The sequence below is a fragment of the Aulonocara sp. 'chitande type north' Nkhata Bay genome, linkage group LG3, assembly GCF_057382095.1.
Source record: "Aulonocara sp. 'chitande type north' Nkhata Bay isolate Kocher_YH1m ecotype deep benthic linkage group LG3, A_spYH_male_GT1.1, whole genome shotgun sequence".
In the NCBI taxonomy this organism is placed as follows: domain Eukaryota; kingdom Metazoa; phylum Chordata; class Actinopteri; order Cichliformes; family Cichlidae; genus Aulonocara; species Aulonocara sp. 'chitande type north' Nkhata Bay.
In genome coordinates this window covers 18190536-18214106 of record NC_141346.1, presented here as the reverse complement: position 1 = coordinate 18214106, position 23571 = coordinate 18190536, and the positions used below count along the sequence as shown (strand labels likewise).

General features: G+C 41.9%; 1 protein-coding gene and 1 pseudogene across 2 annotated transcripts; one reads left to right on the top strand and one right to left on the bottom strand.

Moving 5' to 3' along the window:
• The first annotated feature begins 8598 nt into the window (after positions 1 to 8598).
• Positions 8599 to 11689, top strand: LOC147334308 (Fc receptor-like protein 4; annotated as a pseudogene). Its single transcript, XR_015128358.1, has 5 exons — positions 8599 to 8936; positions 9039 to 9179; positions 10219 to 10254; positions 10802 to 11065; positions 11145 to 11689. The product of XR_015128358.1 is annotated as an Fc receptor-like protein 4 (transcript).
• An 8245-nt stretch (positions 11690 to 19934) lies between these two features.
• Positions 19935 to 23121, bottom strand: LOC147334307 (butyrophilin subfamily 2 member A1-like). The gene is made up of 3 exons (XM_086271448.1): positions 23070 to 23121; positions 21870 to 22211; positions 19935 to 20061 (listed from the first exon to the last, which is right to left on the bottom strand). The coding sequence occupies exons 1-3, from the start codon at positions 23119 to 23121 to the stop codon at positions 19958 to 19960; spliced, it is 498 nt and encodes a 165-aa protein (XP_086127574.1). The 3' UTR covers positions 19935 to 19957.
• Between the last annotated feature and the right edge of the window lie 450 nt (positions 23122 to 23571).

The following is a 23571-nucleotide window of genomic DNA, read 5'->3' as shown; positions in this document are numbered from 1 at the left end:
TGGTTAGTCCGTCCAGCCGTAAAGGCGGTTATTGATTGAGAGTAAGTTGTGTAAGGGCGGACTAACCTCTCTTTTTGTTTTTTGTTTAATTGTTTGTGCCACTTCCCTTTATCTCCCAGATCACAGGCCACGATTGCAGTGTCGCTAAGCGGGGTGTGACGGGTTGCAGTGTTGTTTCGCACAGTTTGTGTGGTAAGTCTCATGTGCAGCTGGGATATCAGCAGGATGTGTCGTAAGTCCTGTCTGGAAATAACTGGGAATTTGTATGTCTAACTCATTTAATAAATAAATGATCAATTTATTTCTTTGCCCTGTTTACTCAGCCCTTGTCCTCGGTTACATAATGATCAATTTTGACGTTTAAAGCGTTTAGATTGATCAGTTGTTTACATCACTCAACACAAGCAGAACTGCATCACTGCAGCAGAAGACACATCGTCCACATTCAGAAGCACATCTCTGTATAGTGACTGGTCTTATGATTTAAACAGGCAAATGTTCAGCATTCAAACTACAGGTGAAGAATAGTCAAACCAGATGTTTCCCCCATTATGTCGATATCAGCTAGTCAAGTAAGATAAGATAAGATAACCTTTATTAGTCCCATACGTGGGAAATTTGTTAAGTACACACCTAGCATGTTAACAAACCGTGAAAAAAGCCACACAAAAAATGAATGATTGCTGGTAACGGTTTCTATTTACGAAGGGTATGTTGTGACTTACCTTCAAAATTACAGCGGTCCCTCGCTATAATGCGGTTCACCTCGCTGTTTCGCGGATTTTTTTAGTTCAAGTTTGCATGCTTTTTTTTACGTCACATTGTGTCCTGCGTCCTGATCGCTGCAGACGATCTCCTCCGTGACGTCTCTCCTGTACAGTACAGAATCGCTGCATCGATCGCTAGCAGTGTGACTCTGAAGTGCAGTACTGTATGTCCACGATGTCCACGAAACGTTTTGCACCCTCAAAAAATAAAATTGGCTACTTGATTTCACCTATCGCTGGTTATTTTTAGAACATAACACCCGCGATAAACGAGGGACAGCTGAGAAATGTAACATTTGAATCCCTTTTCTCTTTTGCCCTGAGGCGCGGGGGAAAAATATCGACAAGTTGATGAACATCATTTACAGATATATTGGGTAAATGCCAAAGACATCTATAGAAATGTAAATCGCCGCTTGATTCATTCATTTGCTTAACTTGTTTTGGACCTGTGGTATTGCAAGAAATAAGTGGTTATATAAATATATGAGTATACATAATAGTTATTATTCATAGATACCTACATCCTTTTTTTTTTTTTTTTTTTTTGCCTGTCCCATTTGGTTCTTTAGCCATCAGAATTGTTGTCTGAAGACCAACAAGGATACCTAATGGATTTACTTTGCCAAATGGATCATCGTGGCATTGCCGTATTGGTCCATTTGGTCGATCTTTGTTTTTATTATTTATTATATTTTATTTCCAGATGTTACAGACGGGACAGACATGAGTGAGAGATAGGAAAGGGAGAAAGAAAGAGGAAGGAAAGGAAAAACAGAAGGGGAGAGGGACAGTGAGAAAGGGGGGGAGAAAAAAAATAAAAATCTCCTGGATCACCTGTTGAGAGAAGAATAGAAAACAAGCAAAAAAAGACAAAAAAAAAAAAAAAGAAACAAAGCAACATACTAAACACAACACCATCGCATTAATCTAGCTAAGTGTAAACAGCAGTAAATACTAAATATTCAATGTTGTTGTGCAGCACGCAGGACAGATGTGCTTCGAAGTAGCGGCCAAGAAAGGTGTAATTTGGGTCTACGAGCAGTGAACACCCGTGTGCATACCTGTGTGGATCAGCGCGCTTGTATTCCAAAGGTTTCTCCATGTAACGATCTGCTAGGGAGTGTGGGGGGGCCACAGCCCCGTCCTCCAGGGTGTGAAGCAGGTATGGAGGAGATCAAAACTTCAGACATCCAGAGGCCCCCAGAACACAAGAAACCATGGAAGACCAACAGAGGGGCAGCCGCGCCACTGTTCCAGTAAGAGCTGAGGAGAGTCCCAGATGAGGGCTCACTCAGCAGCCGCGGAGCAGAAGTCAGGGGGGGTTGCAGTGACGCGCCCGTGAGCTCCGCCGGCCGCCAGCTGTGCCTGAGTGACCGAGCCCCAGGCCGAGAGGCCGGGGGCACCCCACCCCCGAAGGGGCCCGAGCGAGCCCCAGGCTCCAGGCCCCGATAAGCGGCCGCCAAGGAGTGAGCCGGTGTGTACCTGGACGCCCACCCCCAGACACAAAGAACCACCAACGCACCGACACCTGAGGGAGTCCGCCACCGGCAGGGGAAGTGGTGGTAGAGGGAGATAGGCCTCCAAACCTTGGAGGGCCTGAGGTGTCCCCAGAGAGGTGGCGTCTGATACCCAACCTGACATATAGACACAGACATACAGGCACACACAGATACAAACATCCATTCCCCCCCTCATGCTCTCATATGCACTCACTCCACACTCAACCAACGTGGATACCTACATCCTAAGTTCCTGTTATTCTTCTGAAAGAAACAGAATGAGTGTGTTGTTACAATGGTAATGTCAGGAGAGGCAGTATTAGTTCTGTGTTACATTAATGTGTAAGGAAGTGGAAGAAGTGTGTGTCCTGTAGGAGGTAGTAGAAAATGGATGCTCATGTTCTGTACATGCCCTGAAAGAAAGGTTCAGTAAACCAGTGCAACGATACTCCGGTGTAAGGCTCAGTTATTGTATCTTTATTTTTTGAAGATGCAACATCTTTTTGGCGACGAGGACGTTTAGGGGGAAGGAGTTTGGGCGATCGGACTGAAAGAAAAGAGAAGAAAAAAAATTGATGGAGTCGGCTACAGGTTTGGCTAGCTTTTCAAAGAATGCAAAAGTTTTCGGCTGGAAATAGAAGGCAGTGACCTCGAAGCGGAAATGGCTACAATTGGCACGCTAGTAGCGTTCGATCCAAAGAATCAGACTTGGGATGAGTATACGGAAATACTCGAGCAGTTTTTCGCAGGTAACGGGATCGACGATGCAGAGAAACAAAGAGCGATATTAATAAGTGTCGTCGGAGCAGCGACGTACAGCTTGATGCGAAACCTTCTCAGCCTGGCCAAGCCCAAAGACAAAACCTTCCAAGAGCTGGTGCTTCTGATGAAAAATCACTTCGATCCGAAGCCCAGTGAAATTGTGCAAAGGTATAAGTTCGACTCTCGCTCCCGCAAGCCGAATGAAACCGTCATGGAATATGTAGCGGAGCTGCGTCGCCTGGCACAGGATTGTAACTATTGCAACAGGTTACAACAGATGTTGAGAGAATTAAGGATGACCGAATTCAGAGACGTCTCTTGTCAGAAATAGATCTCACTTTTGACAAGGCTCTGTCAATTGCAGTAGCCATGGAGACTGCAAATAAAAATGCACAGGATCTGCAGACCTCAGGGGCATCAGCAAAATGTTTCAGTCTCACTAGAGGACAACAGGAGAGTCGTACCTTTAAAGCAGAAAATAAAGAGTGTTATCGTTGCAAAGGAACCAAGCACACAGCAGCAGACTTTAAGTACAAACAAGAAAAATGTCATGCTTGTGGTAAAGTGGGACACATAGCTAGAGCTTGTAGAAGCAAGACTAAACTGAACCAGAAAAAGTATGGATCGACATATGTAAAGAAAGAAAAAAAGCAGAGTTCACACTACAGTACTCACAATGTGGGCGAGAAAGCAGATAACAACAAAACTGATAGCTCTGAAGATGACTCTTTCATGTTGAACTGTGTCAAGTGCAGTCAAGGGCACAACAGAAAACTGTTCAAGTTAGGGCATGGCAGTGTGGTACACTTAAGAAGAGTAGACCCCTACACTGTGGATATGCAAATTGATGGAAAAAAGGTGAACTTTGAAATAGACACTGGATGTTGCCTAACAGTCATGAACGAAGCAACATTCAGAGAAACAGGGAAAGACAGCAAGCCCCCCAGCCTGCAGCCCATCAAAATCAAGCTCGAAACTTATACAGGGGATCCTGTTAAGGTGATTGGTGCAACACGAGTCAGCGTCAAATACAAGCAGCAGAAAAAACATCTGCCCCTGGTGGTGGTCGAAGGCGACGGCCCCAGCTTGCTAGGTCGAGCTTGGCTCGAGGAAATTAAATTGGACTGGGGTGAAGTGAAAAACAGTCCTAACAACAGAAAGCTGCACCAAGTCAAAACAACAGAAAAAACACTTCAGCAAGTGTTAAGTAAACATGAAAATGTGTTCAAAGAGGAGTTGGGCACCCTGAAAGGAATGAAAGCTGCTATTCATGTGAAAAGTGATGCCACCCCACGCTTCTTCCGTCCGCGTTCTGTCCCCTTTGCTATGCGAGCAAAAGTCGATGAGGAAATAGACCGACTGTTGAAAGAAGGCATCATCTCGCCAGTGAAATATGCTGAATGGGCGGCACCAGTAGTGCCACTCCTGAAGCCCACAGGGACAATAAGACTGTGTGGGGATTACAAGCTTACTGTAAATACCGTGGCTTCACTGGAGCAGTACCCCATACCCAGAATGGGGGACTTGTTTGCCACACTGTCCGGGGGTAAGCAGTTCTCAAAATTAGACATGAGCCACGCTTACCAGCAAATCCTCTTGGATGACGAATCGAAAAAGTCCGTGACAGTAAACACATCTCGGGGGCTGTTCACGTATAATAGATTGCCTTTTGGAGTGGCCTCTGCTCCAGCAATATTCCAGAGGACCATGGAAAGTCTTTTGAAGGGGATACCTCATGTAGCAGTGTATTTAGATGACATCTTAGTGACTGGAGTGGATGAAGTAAGCCATCTACAGAACCTGGATGAGGTGTTGACCCGGTTGGAGGAAGCTGGGTTGAGGTTAAAGAGGTGCAAGTGTGCCTTCATGCAAGAGAAAATGGAGTACTTGGGGCACATAGTGGACGCCCAGGGGCTCCACCCAGTGGAAAACAAAGTTAAAGCAATCATGGACGCAGCTGCCCCCACAAATGTCACTGAACTGAAAGCATACTTAGGTTTGCTAAATTACTACAACAAATTCCTTCCAAACCTGGCAACCCTGTTGGCACCCTTACATGAACTTTTGAGACACGAGGTACGGTGGACATGGCAAAAGAGACAAGAGGAAGCATTCCAGAAATCTAAGAACCTGTTGAACTCAGCAGAGGTGTTAGTTCATTATTCTGCTGACCGTGAGTTGGTTCTCTCATGTGATGCATCCCCATACGGCGTAGGCGCCGTATTGTCACATAAGATGGAGGATGGAAGCGAGAGACCTTTGGGGTTCATGTCACGCACACTCTCTCCTGCTGAGAAAAAGTATTCTCAGCTTGACAAAGAAGGTCTAGCTGTAATATTTGGCATCACGAAATTTCACAAATACTTGTATGGCCGAGTTTTCACGATTTACACAGATCATAAACCCCTAATCTCACTGTTCAATGAAAAGAAGCCTATACCTCAGATGGGCTCACCAAGAGTACAAAGATGGGCCGTGACATTGAGTGCTTACGAGTACAACATCAGGTACAAGCCAGGAAAACATCATGAAAACGTGGATGCGCTCAGCCGGTTGCCGGTACCAGACTCAGCACCTGAGCAAGAGATGGCTGAGCAGGTTTTGATGATGGATGTACTGGATGACACATTAGTGGACACTGCACAGATCAAACGATGGACAGCTAAGGATGTCTTGTTGTCGCAAGTCCATGAGTACACCTTAAAAGGCTGGCCAACTGAGACCGATGCCTGTTTAAAGCCGTATCGACAGAGATGTGAGGGATGGTTGCGTGCTCTGGGGAGCCCGAGTAATTATTCCCACCAAAGGCCGAGACAAAATATTGAAACTCCTGCACCAGACTCATACAGGCATGTCGAAGATGAAAGGCTTGGCAAGGTCGTATGTATGGTGGCCAGGGATGGATGAGAACATTGAAAGAGAAGTGCAGGCATGTGAGGAGTGTCAGAAACACTCCAAGTCACCACCTACTGCACCATTACACCCTTGGGAGTGGCCGGAGTCACCATGGTCCAGAATCCATGTGGACTATGCAGGGCCTTTCCTCGGGGAGATGTTTCTAATCATTGTGGATGCTCATTCCAAGTGGATGGACATTTACCCTGTGAAATCCTCTACATCACAGGTAACTATAGAGAAACTGCGCCAGAGTTTCAGTGTGTTTGGACTACCTAAAATGTTAGTTTCAGACAACGGAACATGTTTCACAAGTGCTGAATTTGAGTCATTCATGAAGCAGAATGGAATTGACCATGTAAGATCAGCACCTTTCCACCCTTCTTCAAATGGGCTGGCTGAGAGGGCGGTCCAGACCTTTAAGGAGGGGATGAAGAAAGTCAAAGGTGATACCTTGCAAACCAGACTGTCCCGATTTCTGTTCAGTTATTGCATCACACCGCATGCCACTACTGGTTTATCACCTGCAGAGTTGATGATGTCACAGAGACTCAGATCAGTTTTGGACTTGCTCATGCCTGATGTGAAAACAAAAGTGCAGCACAAACAATTGAAACAGAAAGAAAATCATGACACCAAGAAAAGACTGAGAAGTTTCACACCAGGAGACAAGGTCTTCATCAGAAACTACTCCTATGGCCCGAAGTGGATTCCCGCAGTCATTGTGAGAGCATCGGGTCCAGTGTCTTACATTGTTACCATTGGATCAGGTCAAACTGTGAAGCGGCACGTGGATCAGGTGAGAGCAAGAGTGGCTGACACTGTTCCCAGTACACCAGACAGGGAGGTGGAGCCATTGCTTGACAAAGAATCAGTGCCTGAGTGCTGCTTGCCATTGGAGTTGGACACATCGCCACAACCTCCGGCAATGGAGTTGCCTTATGCTCCGGAGACTCCAGCTCCCGGAGACTCCTCAGTGACACCCGTGTTGCGACGTTCCCAGAGAGAGAGACGTCCACCAGAGACTTTAAAGGACTTTGTTAGGTAGTGTGAGATCTTCCAGAAATAGAGCAACAATGCGCTCTGATCCCACAGGAAGGACGTACCTTCCTAGTTAGAAAAAAAAAAAGAGAAACATGGAAACCTATGTACAGTTGTATGGTTGTATGGTTACCTTAATTACATGTTGATTGCTTGTTAAGCATTCTTTAGATAAACAGTTATTTTGTAAGTCAAGGGAGTTGTTGACTTAAGGGGGGAGGAGATGTGGTATCGCAAGAAATAAGTGGTTATATATATATGTGAGTATACATAATAGTTATTATTCATAGATCCTAAGTTCCTGTTATTCTTCTGAAAGAAACAGAATGAGTGTGTTGTTACAATGGTAATGTCAGGAGAGGCAGTATTAGTTCTGTGTTACATTAATGTGTAAGGAAGTGGAAGAAGTGTGTGTCCTGTAGGAGGCAGTAGAAAATGGATGCTCATGTTCTGTACATGCCCTGAAAGAAAGGTTCAGTAAACCAGTGCAACGATACTCAGTTATTGTATTTTTATTTTTTGAAGATGCAACAGGACCGTAAAAAAGGCGCAAATAGGACCCTGGAAACAAAGCTCCCCACAGGAGTTTCCGCACCGGAAGTAGCATATGCTAACGTGCACATAGTCATTTAAACGAACAGAAGAAGAAGAAAACCCCTGCACATGCGCGGTACGGATCGGGTAGACCCGATTTGGTCCGACTTTGCACATGCGCAGTAAGGATCGGGAGTCCTGATCCGTAACTGTCTTTTTATTTTTCGTTTTTGTATAAATTATATTGAAACATTTTAAGAGATACTTGTTATTCTTAACATCTTAACAGATACTCTGACCCGTAACTACCATAAAACGCTTCGACCGGAAGTAGACACCTTTCGCGCATGCGGGGTACCGATCGGGTTTCCGGTACGGATCGGGTAGTGACAGGCCGCTCTGACTCACATGAGCCCCATACCCTTTTAACGACGCTATTTATAGAGTCAATTATGAGCTCGTGTTTTAGAAAAGTCCCTTGTCTCAAACAAAGAAACAAAGACAATTTTTATTTTTTAGTCCAAAGGTTGAGAAGTTGCTTAGCTGAAAGAAGAAGAAACTGAACTTTATTTGGAGCCCGAGCAGCTGGATGCCATATTCTGATGTTTGACTTTGTAACATTAAGCTTCTGTTGTCCTGCTTATGAGAGAGCCTGTTTAAGTGCAGTGTCAGTGACAAAAGAAAGGGGGAGGGGTACGCGTTTGTCATGAGACTTGAATATCAGCTTGACTACCCCTTCAGTTGGTGTGTAGTGGTTAGAGGGAGGATAAAGACAATTAATGGGACCTGTTTATAAGCAGCTGTAAAACCTCCATGTTTACCAAAGCATCCAGTCATGAATGGAAATGCACCATCTAATGCAAAAAATATATGGAATGAGCCCCTTTGTAAGGGCCATGAAGATGTATATTGCATATTAAATGTTGTGAGGACGCCATCAACTAACTGCTGTCGAAACTGAAACTCAATTTTATTATTATTATTATTATTAATAATCATTACGTTATCCGACTTTTTAATGTTAAACAAAACAGAAAAGGAAACATTTCTCTGAAAATGATCAGGCAAAGGCCTGGATTGAAAATGAGAGAAAAACAGACAATACTGAAAGAAAAAAGAATTATATAACTTTCGAAAACCTGGAGATCTGGATACTTTCACTTTCTGATGACAAGACTCTCGCTAAAGCAGAGAGAAGGTGTCAGGCGAGCAGTAATAATGCCACCTGTAGCTCACTTCCTTTCAGTTGCTCAGCAAAACCACAGCCACAGGAAGAAGCTGCTTTTTCCTCCCAGTGTTTAAGATAACTCAGCCATTTGGTTTCTTTTGTTTTTCACTTTTAAGATATTCTCTAATCAAAATTGTTGCTCCGAGTTTTGCCTCAGATCTCAGAGTCTTCAGAGTTAGTCTGATGAGGAGGGACCTTTTCTTCCATGTAGGATCAACTGATTTTGTTCCAATTTAGTTTCCAGTTTAATTTATCATTTAGTTTGACCATTTTACAACTTTGTTTATCTGCTTTGTTGCCATCGAACAGAAAGCCCTTCTTTTTCAAAATGCAACATGTCATCCTGTGACAGAAGAAGAGGAGGAGGGTTTGACTTTGAGTGACTGTAAACTGCTGGTCTGATTTCACCAAGAGGCTCGATGGAGAAAACACCTCTGCTAACGCTGCTCTGTAAGTACATCGCAATGATTATAGCTGTAAAAAAGCTCTCTGATGTGTCTCCATCACAAACATACATTTTTGTGTAGAAACAAAGGAGTTTTATATAGATGAGGCGACACAGAGGAGGCCAAGTAGAAGGAAGAAGGTTAAAGAGGAAATCTGAAAAATTCATAATAAGTAAAGTCAGTGTAGATACTTGATTTATAGGTTAATGTGCAGTCTTCATACAGATGTGTGGCATGAAACTTTGTTGCATGAGAGTGGTGAAAACAAGACTCTTTAGGAACAGTTATAGAGTGAAAGCATACTTACAATAGTTAAAATGCAATATTCAGAACCACATCCATTACGTTAATGAGTCACACTTAATGATGTGTTAATGTGTCACTTTAATGTTATGTGAAAAACTAAGTACACCCCATCATTCACTAGCTACTGAAGCCCTCTTTAGTTTTTCTGTATGACGTCATCAGTCTCTAACATCATTATGGGGGAATATCGGCCAAATCTTCTTCACAGTGTCTTTTCACTTCATTGAGGTTTGTGAGCATTATAGCCAATCATCTCTCATCTCTTTGGTTCTTGCACTGTCATGATCTTTATTATCTAACATGCTAACTGAGGCCTGTGGAGTCTGACATGTAGCTCTTACAGTTTCTCTGAGCGCTGCAGAGTCTGACCTTGATGTAAATTTGCTGGGACATTCACTCCTGGAAAGATTGTGGCACTGTGTTAAAACACACCTGAATGCTGAATGACCAACAAACTTCCAAAATATCAGTTTGTCTGTCAAGTGCATTTGATCACCTGGCTGCTACCTTTGCTGTGTCCACACAGAAAATGATTCACAGTAACGTGGTAATCATAGCCTGCAGAAAGTTTAAAATCAATGGTGCAGAATATTAAGGGATTATTTGCATCCAAAAATAACGGAGTAGAAGTAGAAAGCATTATTTAAACCAAACTGATCATATCTGTGGACGGCAGAGTTTTATTTATTGTTTTAAATAAATTTAAACTAACCTGAAGATTTCTCATTTCTCTTTAGTTCTGATCTCACTGCTGTTGCACACAACAAACCCAGGTCAGTAACCTCACTAAGAGCTTCACTTAAATAAAACTGACTGTGTTTTATGCCGTATTAGTGAATTATGTCCTGTGTATTTCTCAGAGATGTTTATATTTTTATTCATTTTAAATGTTGCTGTTAGGCTAATATGACACGTCAGTAATTACTTATCACCAAATTCTTGCGTCTCTTGATTTTAATCATAAACAAAGCTGAAGATGATCAGGCTCCTGCAGAGACATTATTCTAGCAGTCTATCTGATCTCATCAAAGCCTTCTAACTGCATCACAACCTTAGTTTAAATCGCGACCAGACTGAACATTTATCTTTTAAAGAACTGCTGGAAATGTTTTAGTTTGGTTTGGATTTTCTTGAAGATTCACCCCTAATGTTTGGCTGTGATTCACAAAATTGCTTGTGAAAGAATTAATGAATTAAAGAACTTATGTTTGAATATACTGTGTGCTGGGTTTTGTATGTCTCTTTAAGATTTTTTTATGAAACTTTGACACAAATAAAGTTATTACTAAAATAATAATTACATTTACTCTTCCTCACAAGCTCGTCTGACTGTGAGTCCCAGCAGCTCTCAGTTCTTTAAAGGAGACTTTGTGTCTCTGAGCTGTGAGGAGGACGACAGCTCTGCTGGATGGACTCTGAGGAGAAACACAAGCAGAGACACCAGGAGTCAGTGTGGAGCTGACTGGGGGAGCTCATCTGGTTCTTCCTGCACTATCAGTCACATCATCCCACTCGACAGTGGAGTTTACTGGTGTGAGTCCAGAGAGGGTCCCATCAGTAACATGGTTAAGCTGACAGTCACTGGTAAGCTGAGTGTGTGGAGTTAGTGTTGATGAAGCTGTGTGTAAATGGATGAAATGCTGTAGTTTGTCTCTGTGTTGAGGTGGATCAGTGATCCTGCAGAGTCCTGTCCTCCCTGTGATGGAGGGAGATGACGTCACTCTGCTCTGTAAAACAAAGACCACTCCCTCCAACCTCCCAGCTGCTTTCTATAAAGATGGCTCCCTCATCAGGAAGCAGCCTACAGGTCACATGACCATCCAGCATGTTTCCAGGTCTGATGAAGGCCTCTACAAGTGTGACATCAGCGGTCATGGAGAGTCTCCATCCAGCTGGATCACTGTCACAGGTGAGGAGCTTCACTCTGATTTCACCTCTTATTTCATCCACATATTCACCTGAACATGTGAGATTCTCTCTGCAGGCAAACCTACAACCACAAGCTCACTCTTCACCTCTACAACCCCACTCCCATCTTCTGCCCATCCAGCTGACCTTGTGTTGAGAGTTTTCTTCTACCTGGTCGTTTTCACTCCATACTTCATCTCCACTCTCCTCGTGGTGTCTTTGTATCAACACAGAGCCAAAGGTAACAGTCTAAATTACCTTGATTACATACTGTGGTCAATTCAATGTAAAAAAGTTTAATTGCGTGCTTTTTCTTTTTGTGCCCCATTCTTGTGGAATAGTCTCCCTCAAAATATTAGGCAGGCATGCTCTGTGGAGGTTTTTAAAACTAAGTTGAAGACACATCTGTTCACCCTATCTTACATGTCTTAAATCTATGTCTTTTAGTTTTTAAATTCTTACTGTTTTTAACTACTATTGTGTTTTTACTTGTACTGCTAGTTATCCCTTTTATTTATTCATCTTTTTAGTTTCAAATAGCTGTTCAGCACTTTGTTTAAAAGCACTTTAAAAATAAAGTTATTATTATTATTATTATTAATTACCTCATCTAACAGGAAATGATGAGCTCATCTCTAAGGTAACAGCCCCGCCCACTCAGGCTGGGCAGAGATCAGCTAAGGACTTGGATGACATCGTGGCGGTCACCACTGAGCATCACTTCTGAGCTTAAGAGACACGATATCAGATCACTGTGATTGAATTATATGTGAAATCATTGCTTTAAGATGGAACTAAAATGTAAGATATACACACTCTTCATTTTAGTGCAATTTAAGAGTTGTTGTGTGTTGCAGAAGTCAATGAAACTGCTATCTTTGTGAACTGTTGGGTTATGTTTATATTTCTGGTATCCTCTTGAAACTTGGTATCATGACAAAATGTGTAACGTTTAACCAGATTTATTGAAAACCTGATGAATTGGCCTCATTATTTGGCAAAGTTAACATTTAAACAAGTGTGACAGCCAAAGAAAGACTAAAACTCCTGCCCTCCCACTTTCAGGCCACCTTATCAGACTTCACACAAGAAGAATCAAGGAGGCTTACTGAAAAAGTAAAAACGTGATTTAAATGTGTAATATAATATTACTATATTATATTATTATTATTATTTAAATCTATTGAAAGAGTTGTTAACCAGATACTTGATTAACAATGTCTAAATTCAGAAACAGGTAAACAGCACACCTTAAAAACAAAACAAAACAAAAAACCCATTTATTTTACAGCAAGTGTATTTAAAAAAAAGTATTAACTGGACAGAATTTTGAGTCCCGCGTGGTAGACTTGGTGTTTGTTCTTCCTGCCAAATGATACATTTGTTCCCACCCATCGGGGACACTTGTTAGCACTCATCCTCCAGCTTCATTGTGCTAACGTGTTTATAATAACCTTCCCATAGCACTGAAGCTAGCTACCAGGCAGGACACAATTATTTCCCAACTTCTACAACGCTTCAAATACTGGCTGCTGTTTAGTTTTGTTCAATGGAACATTTCTAACTCTCAGTGATGGCACATTGTTCGCGTTTGTAAAACCAAAGAAGAATTTGTATCCATGACTAATGATGTATTTAAGTGGGGGGATACTTTGCTTTGTTCCTTTGTCCTTATGTACATTAGAACAACAACAATAACAATGACAATAAAAAGTAACACAGCACACACAGACACATCATCTATATCTGAAGGAGACCTGTCCTCGTCTCTCCACATCTGTTTATCCTCTTCATCCATGACACCTGCAGAGCAGACACAGTGTGAGGACAAATGTAACAGTTGTGTACTTATTACATTAGTATTGTCACCCTTTGAAACATGTCAGCAGCTCATTCAGAGGCTTTGGGGCACATGAGAAGAAAAAAAACCAACCAAGCTGATTTTTTTTGTATTTGTTGATATCTTTTTCCTGTCTCATCACACTGAACTGAATGTGCCTCAGCTCCACAGGAAAGGAGTTTGAAAGCACAAGAATCAGAGATGAGATCATCTGATGATGCTCTACTCGTTTATGACCTAATAACCTTTTGTGTTATTAAGTAGGACAGCAGGTGCAGGTTTCACTGGGGACTTTGTAGCACTGTGGTACAATTAGGCTGAGTGGCTGTTAGATAAATTCCACCTCTATCCTAACTTTATATTATTTAATGAACTGAGAGCAGACTCACCTGAAGCTGTGATGTTGAGCATGATGAAGCACTTAAGCTCATCAGTTCTTTTGGTGAATAAAATCCGACACTGGTATGTTCCTGCGTCACCGAATTTTTTAAATAATTTTTTTCAACTTTTAAAATGTAAAAAGCAACACTACCTTTATTTCTTATTGAACACCACTGACACATCTACCTGGCTCTTAGTAGGTGTGGCCAAAGTTTTAGATTATGAGCAATGTTTTTGCTTTCACACTTTCATTCTAGCAGTTTCTGGTTTCATCTGCTTCAGACTGTCACATTAAAATGAGGTCACATGACTCAAAATGAGCCCTGCTGCCTGCACCAATCACAGACGTTATTGGATGATGACGATGATAAACTTGTGATTAAAAAAACAACACAAAAAAGCAAAAATGTGAGAATAAAATGCAAATCTGCTGCAAACTTTACGGTGGACACTAAAGTGTAGTAATCGTCACCTCTGCCTACAGCCCACCTGACTGTAACACTGACAAAGTCAAGACTTTCAAACTCTTGATTTTGTTGTACGTGTTTACAGTGAGAGTAAAGTTGAATCAGTCCAAGACCACAGTCACAGGGACACGAGGCCGCTGCTTTGATAGAAGAGTAAAATCTCACCTGTACACACGAACAACAAGGCAGGCAAGCAGCAGAATCCAGAAGAGCATCGCAGATGTTCCTGAACGCATCTCTCATTGCCAGTGTTGGGGAGTAACAGAATACATGTACCGCCGTTACGTATTTAGAATACAAAATACGAGTAACTGTATTCCGTTACAGTTACCGTTTAAAAAGGTGTTATTCAGAATACAGTTACTTTGTTAAAATAAATGGATTACACTGCGGTACTTTCCTGTTTCATATTGTCGCGGGTCAGGACTGTTTGGGTTTTCTTTGACAGCTACGTTCTGTTGTTCCAGGCGGCAGCGTTACGGTTGCCATGGTTACAGGGCGACGCTCTCTCTCTCTCTGCGACTGTGTGTTTCCTGGGTGAGAGAGCGCCTTTTCGTTGTTGTTGTTGTTGTTGTGCTAAGCTAACAGGCAGAATGCTACAAGCATAGCTCTAAAGAATGTAGCATCATGGGCAGTGTAGTCCGTGTTGCAGGGAGAATGGACTGCCATACACGTTATGGGTCTGTGAGCGCGAGGAGGGAGAAAAAGGGGAGTGGAAAGGTACGAGTTGTCGAGGAAAAACGGGAGCTGGAAGCATGTAAATATAATAATAACCACTGCAGCCAAGAAGAGTGCCTGACGAGCCCAGTTGTAAGTAAGCTATTAAGACTCGACTGTAGACCTCGCAAGAAAAGTTGACCCACACAACAAAGTAAAGCTAGTTTTCGGCTACGAGCCGACAGGGACCCCGCCGTATTAGTCAGAGGTCCCTTTACTACAGTTCGGAGTCGCGGACCTTCAGTAATAGTAATAAATCACACAGCAATAGTACATTCACGTTGTTGTAAAAAGCATGATAATATATTAAGTGATCCAAAGTATTCAGAATACGTTACTGTCATTGAGTAACGTAACGGAATACGTTACTGTCATTGAGTAACGTAACGGAATACGTTACAGAATACATTTTGGGGCATGTATTCTGTATTCTGTAATGGAATACATTTTAAAAGTAACCTTCCCAACACTGCTCATTGCTCTACAGATCCCAGATCAGGTTGTTAACAGAGAAGCTGAACAGGCTATAACACCCACAACACCCACTTCAAGTGGGTGTTGTGGGTGTTTCCTTCAAGGAGATTTATGAGTGACGGACAGTCACATGACTTACAGGGATATTTCTTTTTTAAATAAGATTTTCAAGCTCACATCAAGCCCTCGTGCCACAACTAAGTTTGAACTAATTTGCCAATTAAAGTCTTTTGTTGAATGGATTCCTGAACTGACCGTTCATCACTGTTCATCGTTCATCACAGAAACATTAAAAAGAAGAAATCTGTAAAACTGAAACCACTAAAGGAGACCGCGTCACATGACTGTATCATGTGACGCGGTCTCGTTCACCACAGAGTAAAGCAAGGAGAGATATAGAAATAATCAAAGTACTTTAGGTATTTCAAATTTTGCTATCATTACTATTTAAATATTTAGCAACTTTAAATATTTAAATAGTGTAGATATAGAAATATTTTAATGAATGAGCACATTGTAGTTATTATGCTTTGTGGGATTTTTTGTGTTATTTTTAGTGCTTTTCCCCCACATGTAATTGTCAATAACAGCTCTGAGGTTTCCAGTTTCTGATGAAAGTTTCCCTGCAGGGTTAATAAGACAAGTAAAGAAAGACTTAAGTTTTACATAAGTGTCTGTACAGACAGTAGATGTAATTCTTATTGTTCTGTTCACCTGTGTACTCTATTTGTAGTTTGATTAGGTTAATAATTTAGTAGTTTTGTAGCTGTAAACATCCTGACATGTTGGCTTTATGTTTTCCATGACTGACGGCTCTGTGGTTAATCATGTGCATCTTCCTCTTCTGTCCTCAAGTCACTCGACAGCTCTGACAAACAGAAGCTGTCAAACTGTCACTGCGAGCCATATTTTAGACCTAGCTTTAGTCCAGACATCACTTTTCTTTTTCCGTTATAGAAAGTAAACAGGGTTCAGCACACAAATTAAGGAAAGGTTTGTTCAAAATCAATGAATTAAAAATAATTTAATAATATTTTATGATTGACCTGCAAAAGATATTTTAAACAACATTCTGTCTTTATCAATTATTTCAGTTTTTGTGGATTTACTTTTGTATGTTTGCTGCTGTGATTGAGTTTCCATCTTGTTCTCTTTCACTGTTTGACAAACATAAAACAATTATAAATATTATTTGACTACAGTATGGATGGAACGCAATGTTTTAATGATGCCAGTAAGTATAATGTTATGTATAGTTTATTGTGTGGCACTATGCTGTTAACGCTACAACTGTGAGCTTGCACTTTTACGGGGTCAGTAACCTTTGATCTCACTTTTTGTTCTTCTTTGTGCTCAGAGTTTGTGGTCAGAGAGAGAGAGAGAATCCACAAAGAGCAAAAATAGCTTGACCTCAGCCACAGACTGGAAGCAGCAGGAACGTCTTTCAGCGGTTTCAGAACAGACTGTGTAACTGTGCCGTTTCAGGAAAGTTAAGGACCTGCGCCTCCTACGTACATGTGCATTATCACACCTGGTGGATATATTTAACCTCTTTCACAGAACAACCATGATAATTTCCTGTAATATTAGTGCCACAGAAGAGTAGTGCAGTTATATATATAAAAAATAGAGTGATTCCTGTGTGTTGCACCAACCTTGCTACCTTGCGGTGACTCACACACACACATCCCTCCATTGCTGAAGCAGTTACAAGACTCTTTGGCCACAAATGATTGGTGAGTGTCATGGTGGGAACCCCGAACCAGATGGTGGACACCGGAGGTGAAGGCAGCCGTCACGGTAAAGAAGAAGAATAGTCTTACTGGGTTTGGTTAGCCTGTGGGTCTTTGGAGGCAACTGATGGGTACCAGCAGGCAAAAACTCCCCATGCTGTAGTCACGGTGTATAGTGGGCGTGGGTTGGGTTCATTTAATGATTACAGTGGACATAAAAATGAGCATGACTCAATATCCAAATATGAACACATTTCATGAGAAGCAGCAATAGAAGTAAGTATGTAAACGCTGTAAAGAGCAATAATATTTACTGGTGTTACATGGATTAGTATTATATCCATTCATACTTTAAGTTATGATCTTTTTCAATAGATGTTCAGATCCTGTAAAGTGAGGAAAACCTATTACTCCACTAATAATCCTCCTTTATACACAATGTGTTGGATTTTCTTATAGGAATAAATGGAAATGATCTCTAGGAGTAAATGCATCAGTGATACATCTGTTTATAATCATGTGGTCATTTGAAAAAAGTCTGTTAGTCTGACAGAACTCCGGGTCATGTATGTAGGTAAAGTCACCAGCTTGCAACCTTCTGTCTGCTGTGCCCAGATTAAACCATGGTCTCGTGCTGCCATCTACTGATAGTAAAGTGCAACAACAGGCTGTCCAACTCTAATCTTCCACCACTGAAACTTTAATATCACTCGCGTTTTATGAATGCGGAGCACCGTTTTTGTATCTGATATGGAAGGAAATTCACACTCACACATATAAACGTCACAAAATGTCTTTTCTAATTAGTTTTTTGCAGGCGTGTTCACACCTGGTGATCTCTGGTGGTCTTACATCCAAGTCCTAACTGGGTCCAACCTGCTCAGTGACATCACACAGGATCAGGAGAGCTCAGCTCTTTAAAAAACGCCCTGTCACACCTGTTTTAACTGACACAGAACACCACAAAAATCTAACGTCAAATATGTGTTCACATTTTTGATTTAATTAAAGTAATATACACTCACTGGCCACTTTATTAGGTACACCTTCCTAATATTGGGTTGGACCCTTTTTTGCCTTCATACTGTTTTAATTCTTCGTGGCAGATTCAACAAGGTGCTGGAAACATTTCTCTGCAATTTTTGGTCCATCACTCACTTCCACAATGGCCCAAAGCTGCTCTATTAGATTACGATTTGGTGACTCTGGAGTGTGGGATATTTGAGTGCAGTGAACTCACTGTCATGTTAAAGAAACCATATCACACTCAGGTCGACTGTGATGTATAACACTCAGTTTGTGTGTCAAGAAAATCCTCCACACGTCACACCACAGGCTGAAGTGGTGCAAAGCAGGATGGATTCATGCTTTCATCCTACATTTAGATCCTACTATCTAAACGTTGCAGCAGAAATTAAGATAAAAGAGCGTGTGTGGATGATTCAGCACCTACAACTCAGAAGAAGATGACAGTGGAAAAGACTGGAGACAGTTGAGTGTAACAAGTGTTTGTTTGAGGTCAAATGCAGTCTGGAGGAGAGGGGCGAAACAAAAGCAAATATGTGCCAAACATTAATGTAAATCTTGAAACCAGCACATTTAATCAAACTCTCGTTAGCTTTTAATAACTGACTTGGCAGCAACACACACACACACACACACACACACACACACACACACACACACACACACACACACAACCCCGTTCAGCTATCTTAGTAAGGACCTTCATTGACATAATGGTTTCCCTAGCCCCTTACCCTAAACCTAACCATAACCTAAATGTAACCCTGACACTAGAACCACATTTTGAGCCTCAAAAAGGCCTTCAAACTTGTGAGGACCGGTGAGTCCTCACAAGTGACTGTTGGTTCTCACAAGTATAGTAGAATGCAGATTTCGGTCCTCACAAAGATAGCTAGACAGGAACACACACACACGCACACACACAATGACATCTAGTTTGAGGAAACCTGCTGTATTCACATGCAGGACATTTAATCAGTTAGAATCCATTAGTTACATTATTACAGTGCATGACATCATCAAAGCAGACAGTCAGAAAAAAAAGACGGAAAGAAAAAAGAAAAGACAATAAACAGACAGAGCTGAAGTAGAAAAGCACCCTTCTAGATCGTCTTCTGCCTCCTCTGGGATGCCTCAGAACACTAAGTAATCCCTCGTGTTATGGTAAATGGCCTGTATTTGTATAGTGCTTTACTAGTCCCTAAGGACCCCAAAGCACTTTACACAACCAGTCATCACACACTGGTGATGGCAGCTATATTGTAGCCACAGCCACCCTGGGGCGCACTGACAGAGGCGAGGCTGCCGGACACTGGCGCCCTCTGACCACCACCAGTAGGCAACGGGTGAAGTGTCTTGCCCAAGGACACAACGACCAAGACTGTCCAAGCTGAGGCTCGAACCGGCAACCTTCCGGTTACAAAGTGAACTCCCAACTCTTGAGCCACGATCGCTCCAGGTCAAGTGTCTGGAGCTCAATATAAGCCCAATACATCCCCTCTGTGAATGTTTCCACCTGCTGCCGGCTGTTTGAAATGTTTGTCATGAATGTCGCGCCACCATGTGTGATACTGCCAAGCTTCTTGTCGATGTCTCACATGAATACAGCAGCATTTTTTCACCCTTTAGAAGTGCAAAATATTCCAGTTGCCTTCAAGGACATGGCTCAAATTACAAGTTGTGACTATTTTATGAAGTGGTAATATATTCATGTGCAAGAGTTTTTGTCTTGTTAGTCTGATCCTCAAACACACCAGATACTATCACCATTATCATTTAGTCAGTGGATTTTCTTTTTTTTCCCTGTCCCAGTGCAAAGACTTTCAGGGAAAGTTCTGGACATGTTTCACACTCATTGAATTTCTGTCCATCAGTTCACCTGTCGTTCAGCCCGATCACAGCCCAAGTTCCGACTCTTTTGCTGTTTTCTTTACACCAAATATCCAACAGCAGCAACAATGAGAAGCAGGCTGGAAACTGATAGACCGGATACAAGTCCAACAGATCCGTCCTTCTTCGCTCCTTGTCTTTGAACTGCAGGAAAGAAACAGGTGTCAGGTGTGTTAGGTAGGTGATGAGTGAAGAACAGAACAGGAACCAGCTTCACTGTGAATCATGACCTGTTTCCTGATTCTCGCTGAAAACCTTTTCAACCATCAGCTAAATCTATCTACTGTGGCCTGAACTGGTTTAATGTTGCCAGGCGGATTGTCAGAGTGGCCACAAAGTGACTGGAAAGCTCTGACGATGCTTACTCTGTCAGCTTCTCTCTTTCACTCTCGCTGTCATTACTGTCAGTGTAACACTTGTTTAAAACCACTCAGGGTAACACAGTGGTGCCCAGCCGGCTGGGGCCGTAGGTTCTTGACAGCTTCCTCCCACAGTTGAAGAACATCCACACGTTAGGTTAACTGGTGAGTCTAAACTGGTATTGATGGTTTTCTGGCAACCTGTCCAACCTGTCCAGGGTGTACCTGTCTGTAGCCTTCTGGCACCTGGGATAAACTCAACCCCAACCTTGACCTCGAATTTGATGAGTGGAAGTGGGCTGTGTTAAATCTCACCAGCAGGTGGCGCTATTGCTTTGTCTGTTCATGGGTTGCATTGCGATAGCTAGTAGCGGCTATGCAGAGTCAGAAGCAAGAAATATTTCTCACATGTGCGCTTGTGATGGTTAAAGAGTCATGAATGAACCCAACTCCATCCTTATTTATGACTTTGTGGAAAACACTGCCTCTGAGTATTTTGAGCTTTTGACATGTTTTCAATTATTACTTTCTGGTACTTTGAGTACAATTGTGATTTTTACAGACGTTAATTTTAAGAAACAGGCTACTATGTAACTTCAGGTCTCATTGCACCTTGTTTAATTTTTATCACTCAGCTGTAAAATGTTCATGAGGGATTGTTGTGGACTCCCAGGTTTGTGAATGTGATAACTTGAGAAGGAAGTGGAATTAAAAATCAATACCATAGCTGTAGCTAGTAAAAAAATCTCAGACAAGTATAACTCTCAGGGATATCAACCTCAAGGTCAGAGGTCAAATGAAAAAAAAAATCCTGTCAGGTGACGTAGGATATTGAAATTGATACCATAAGTGCGTCGACCCTGAGACTGAAGTATATGTTTCCTGATGTCTGTTAGTTTTACTTTACATTTTGAAGGGCCGTCTTAATAAAGTAGCCAGCACACCTGTCACTGGTCAAAGAGCTGTCTGTCTGCTTAGCTGTGCTTCACACAGAAGTAGCAGAGCAGGAGGAAAGTGGATAGATGCACATACCTTGGCATTTATGGAAGTTGATATTTTACTAATAAACCAGTTCATCCATCCATCAATTTGCTTCCGCTTATCCTTTTCAGGGTCGCAGGGGGTGCTGGACCCAATCCCAGCTGTCATAGGGTGAGAGGTACACCCTGGACAGGGCTAACACACAACAACAGACAACCATTCACACTCACACCTATGGGCAATTTGGAGTAATCAGTGAACCTATCCCCACTAAGTGCATGTCTTTGGACGGTGGGAGGAAGCTGGAGTACCCGGTGGGAACCCACGCAGACACAGGGAGAACATGCAAACTCCACACAGAAAGAGCCTGATGGTGGAATTGAACTCAGGACCTTCTTGCTGTGCGGCAACAGTGCTAACCACCGTGCCACCGTGCTGCCTTAAACCAGTTCAATAAATGTATAATCATAAGAGTATATACCTGAAGCCAGGACATGACTCATAAAATGGATGAAAGCAGGAAGAGTGAATTCTTACTCTTGATTTAACCAGCTTGTCTTGCTCATCGACGGACAAACGGTTACAGAGGACACACTCGAGGCTTCAACTCACCTGCAGGTGTAACTTTCAGCTTGGTTTCCTGCTTCATCTCAGATCTCTGGCTGTGATCTGTTTCATATGAGATGTGGCACTCATATGTTCCAGTGTCATTAACGGTGACGTTGTGAAGAATGATGGACATTTTTCCACTTTTCATGTTTGGGTCTTCCAGCTCCACTCGACCTTTGAAAGACTCATGCTGGTATGTTTTGTAAAGACGATCTTCCCGTAAGAAACAGACGTAATCGTCTGCTTTCAGGTCACTCTTGGTCCATGCTACCCGTAAGATGTTCCCTTCATGGGGACCCTGACAATCGAGAGTTGCATCCTCTCCAACCTCCACTTCTTTCTCGTCTAAAAGAAAAGAATCCAGAAATACTGCACACCCCAAATTATAGCTGGATTAGTGTTGTTGGTTAGTGCATTACAATCATTCTGGACAGGCTCATATTTGCTACTTACAACCAGCACACTGTCATAGTCCAGTTTTTCAACTGAAAGCTGAAAAATGAAAACACACACACACACACCTTGTGTGTGCCTTTTCTTAGAAATCTTAAAAATCTGCCCACAAATGCAAAAAAAAAAAGTGCGAGCGCAATCCAAATGCAAATCAGATAACAGTAGCTGTGACCACAGAGTGAATCTATATTAACAGTAGGCCGACTAGAAAGGGAAGAAATCCCCCACAGCTGTTATTTTTCGGGGAAGTTAAGCAAAGCATTGACGAGAAAAATACTTTAAATAGTTTGAGGTCACGGGCCTCACTGTAACAGAGGAAATCACTTTAATGAATCCATTGTGACTATGCTGTAAAACATTGAAAACAAAAGCCTTTTGTAACAATATTAACTTCAAGCTGTTGCTTTAAGTACACTGTAAAAACTAAACTTCAAATAAAAATGTAGATCACAGGTTAAAATAACAACATTTTCTAGTGAAGGAAAGTTAAAGTAGAAATAAATAAATAATTAAAAACCTTGGCAACATCAAAGAGTCAGTGTGCCTAAAATTAAAAAATCCCACATTCCTCTGAGTCACTGTCTCATATTATCATGTTAACAGCATCATTTCTCTGCAGCTCAGAAACATGTGGATCCACTGGTAACCAAGTGAAATGTACAAATGTAACATTACCATTTAAAAAACATGAACCCTTTTCCACAGAAATACCATTAAATAATAACAATGTAAACATGCTCTTTCATTCACCTGCAGATCCAAGAATTAGAGCCAAAAACAGGAGGACTTGGAGAGTGTTCATCTGTGACAGGTGGCTGTAGACGGTGGCGTGATGATAGGAAGCATTAGGCTTTCACACGAATCAGAGGGGGGGACAAAGTGTGGGAGGTTCAAAGGAAAGTAGCGTTTAAGAGAATGTGAGATCACACTTATTTAATGCTCATGATATGAACATGATATGATATAAAAACTGTAAAACATTAGGAATCTGACATACAGTTTAGATGATGTCTCTCATCTCTCAGGCTTTTTACAGGAATTCGAGCTGCATTTGAGAAAAGGCTTCAGGGTCATGTTGGCTTCTATAGATCTGGTGCTCAGGGCCTCTGTGCTGCGCTTTAACATGGCCATTTTCTACACACTAGTAAGATTTCTTCATGTTTTGTCATCTGCCTGTGTGTCAGTGGTAGACTGCATGATTTTGTATGTTCCTGTTCGGTCTCATCTTCAGAGTCACTCCGTCAGCTCATCT